The 1,354-nt window shown below is 34.4% G+C and overlaps 1 protein-coding gene across 1 annotated transcript; it reads left to right on the top strand.

Annotated features, from left to right (window-relative positions):
• Window positions 1-3: 3 nt before the first annotated feature.
• Window positions 4-1,348, top strand: LOC106754287 (beta-amylase-like; the record flags this gene model as incomplete). The annotated part of the gene is made up of 3 exons (XM_014636303.1): window positions 4-165; window positions 935-1,174; window positions 1,244-1,348. Coding segments are annotated over 3 exons (507 nt in total), but the record flags the coding sequence as incomplete, so codon positions are not given.
• Window positions 1,349-1,354: the final 6 nt, after the last annotated feature.

Here is a 1,354-nt window from a genome sequence, read left to right as displayed (position 1 = left end):
GAGCTTACTGCGGGATATTACAACTTATGTGATAGGGATGGATACAGACCCATAGCAAGGATGCTTTCCCGACACAATGCTATTTTAAATTTTACATGTCTTGAGATGAAAAATGTTGAGCAACCAGTTAAAGCCCAAAGTGGAGCCGAGGAACTTGTCACGCAGGTAATTTGAACTTCAATCCCAATCGTATTCTGTCTCCACAAATCATGAGATGTCTAATATATATATTTAGTCTTAATTAATCAAATATACTAGTTGCTTACTATTTGTTATTGACATTAACTAAGGTTTTTACATTTTTTATCTGATAAGTAATGAATTTTGAAAGATATTAGGTTGACATATATGTTAATACGGTTTTAAATAATGGATGTTTGGAATTGCAAGAAAATTTAACAAAAGCCATTAGGAGAATTTCCTTGATAAATAATCGACCAAACCACTCTAAAGCTTTCTGAAACTTCCCATTCAGCTTTTAAGAAACTGCAAAATTTCGATCTTTACTTTTTCTTTCTTCACAAACTTTTGTTTGCTAAAAGGATGTAAGTCGTGACGTAGCCCAGCTGACATAATCCCTTTCAAGCTACTGCATGAGAATCTTTAATAGCCTCAGCAGGAGAAGCCTAGCATTTCAGGCCAACTAATAATATTGAGTAAATATTCGTGGCTCTATTCAATATCAAGATTTCTACACGCAAATTAAAGAATATCTAATAATATTAATATATTTAATTTAAATGCTAGCTAAAGATTTCTCCATGACCCGCATAGAAATAGTTTCATAAAACTAGTTATCCACAATATAACATAGGGCATGAATTCTTATTATGAAATAGCATAGAGATATTACTAATGCATATTTTTTCTTTTATTTAACCATTTTATAATCTTTTCATGCATAGTTTTATTCAGTGCTTTCATTCTCCTGCAGGTTCTTAGTGGCGGCTGGGCGGAGAACATTGAAGTTGCAGGAGAAAATGCACTCGAAAGATATGACCATGAAGCTTATAACCAAATCCTTTCAAATGCTAGACGGAACGATATTGCCAAATTTGGCCATCCAACACTAAAAATGTATGGCGTGACATACCTCCGTTTATCAGACAAGTTAATGAAACAAAGAAACTTTGACATATTCAAAGCCTTCGTGAAAAAGATGCATGCAAATCTGGTAAGCAGCACTATTGCATTCGATGAACCATGGCAACAGTACTTTTATAATCATAGGACTCTTTTACAGGATTACTGTTCGACGAACTATCATTTCACAGAACCTATGGAGCGATCAAAGCCAAGGATTCCATTAGAGTTTCTTCTGGAAGCAACCGAACCATTGGAGCCTTATCCATGG

Source organism: Vigna radiata, unplaced genomic scaffold (assembly GCF_000741045.1).
Source record: "Vigna radiata var. radiata cultivar VC1973A unplaced genomic scaffold, Vradiata_ver6 scaffold_2105, whole genome shotgun sequence".
In the NCBI taxonomy this organism is placed as follows: Eukaryota; Viridiplantae; Streptophyta; class Magnoliopsida; order Fabales; family Fabaceae; genus Vigna; species Vigna radiata.
This window is presented reverse-complemented; position numbering and strand designations above follow the sequence as displayed.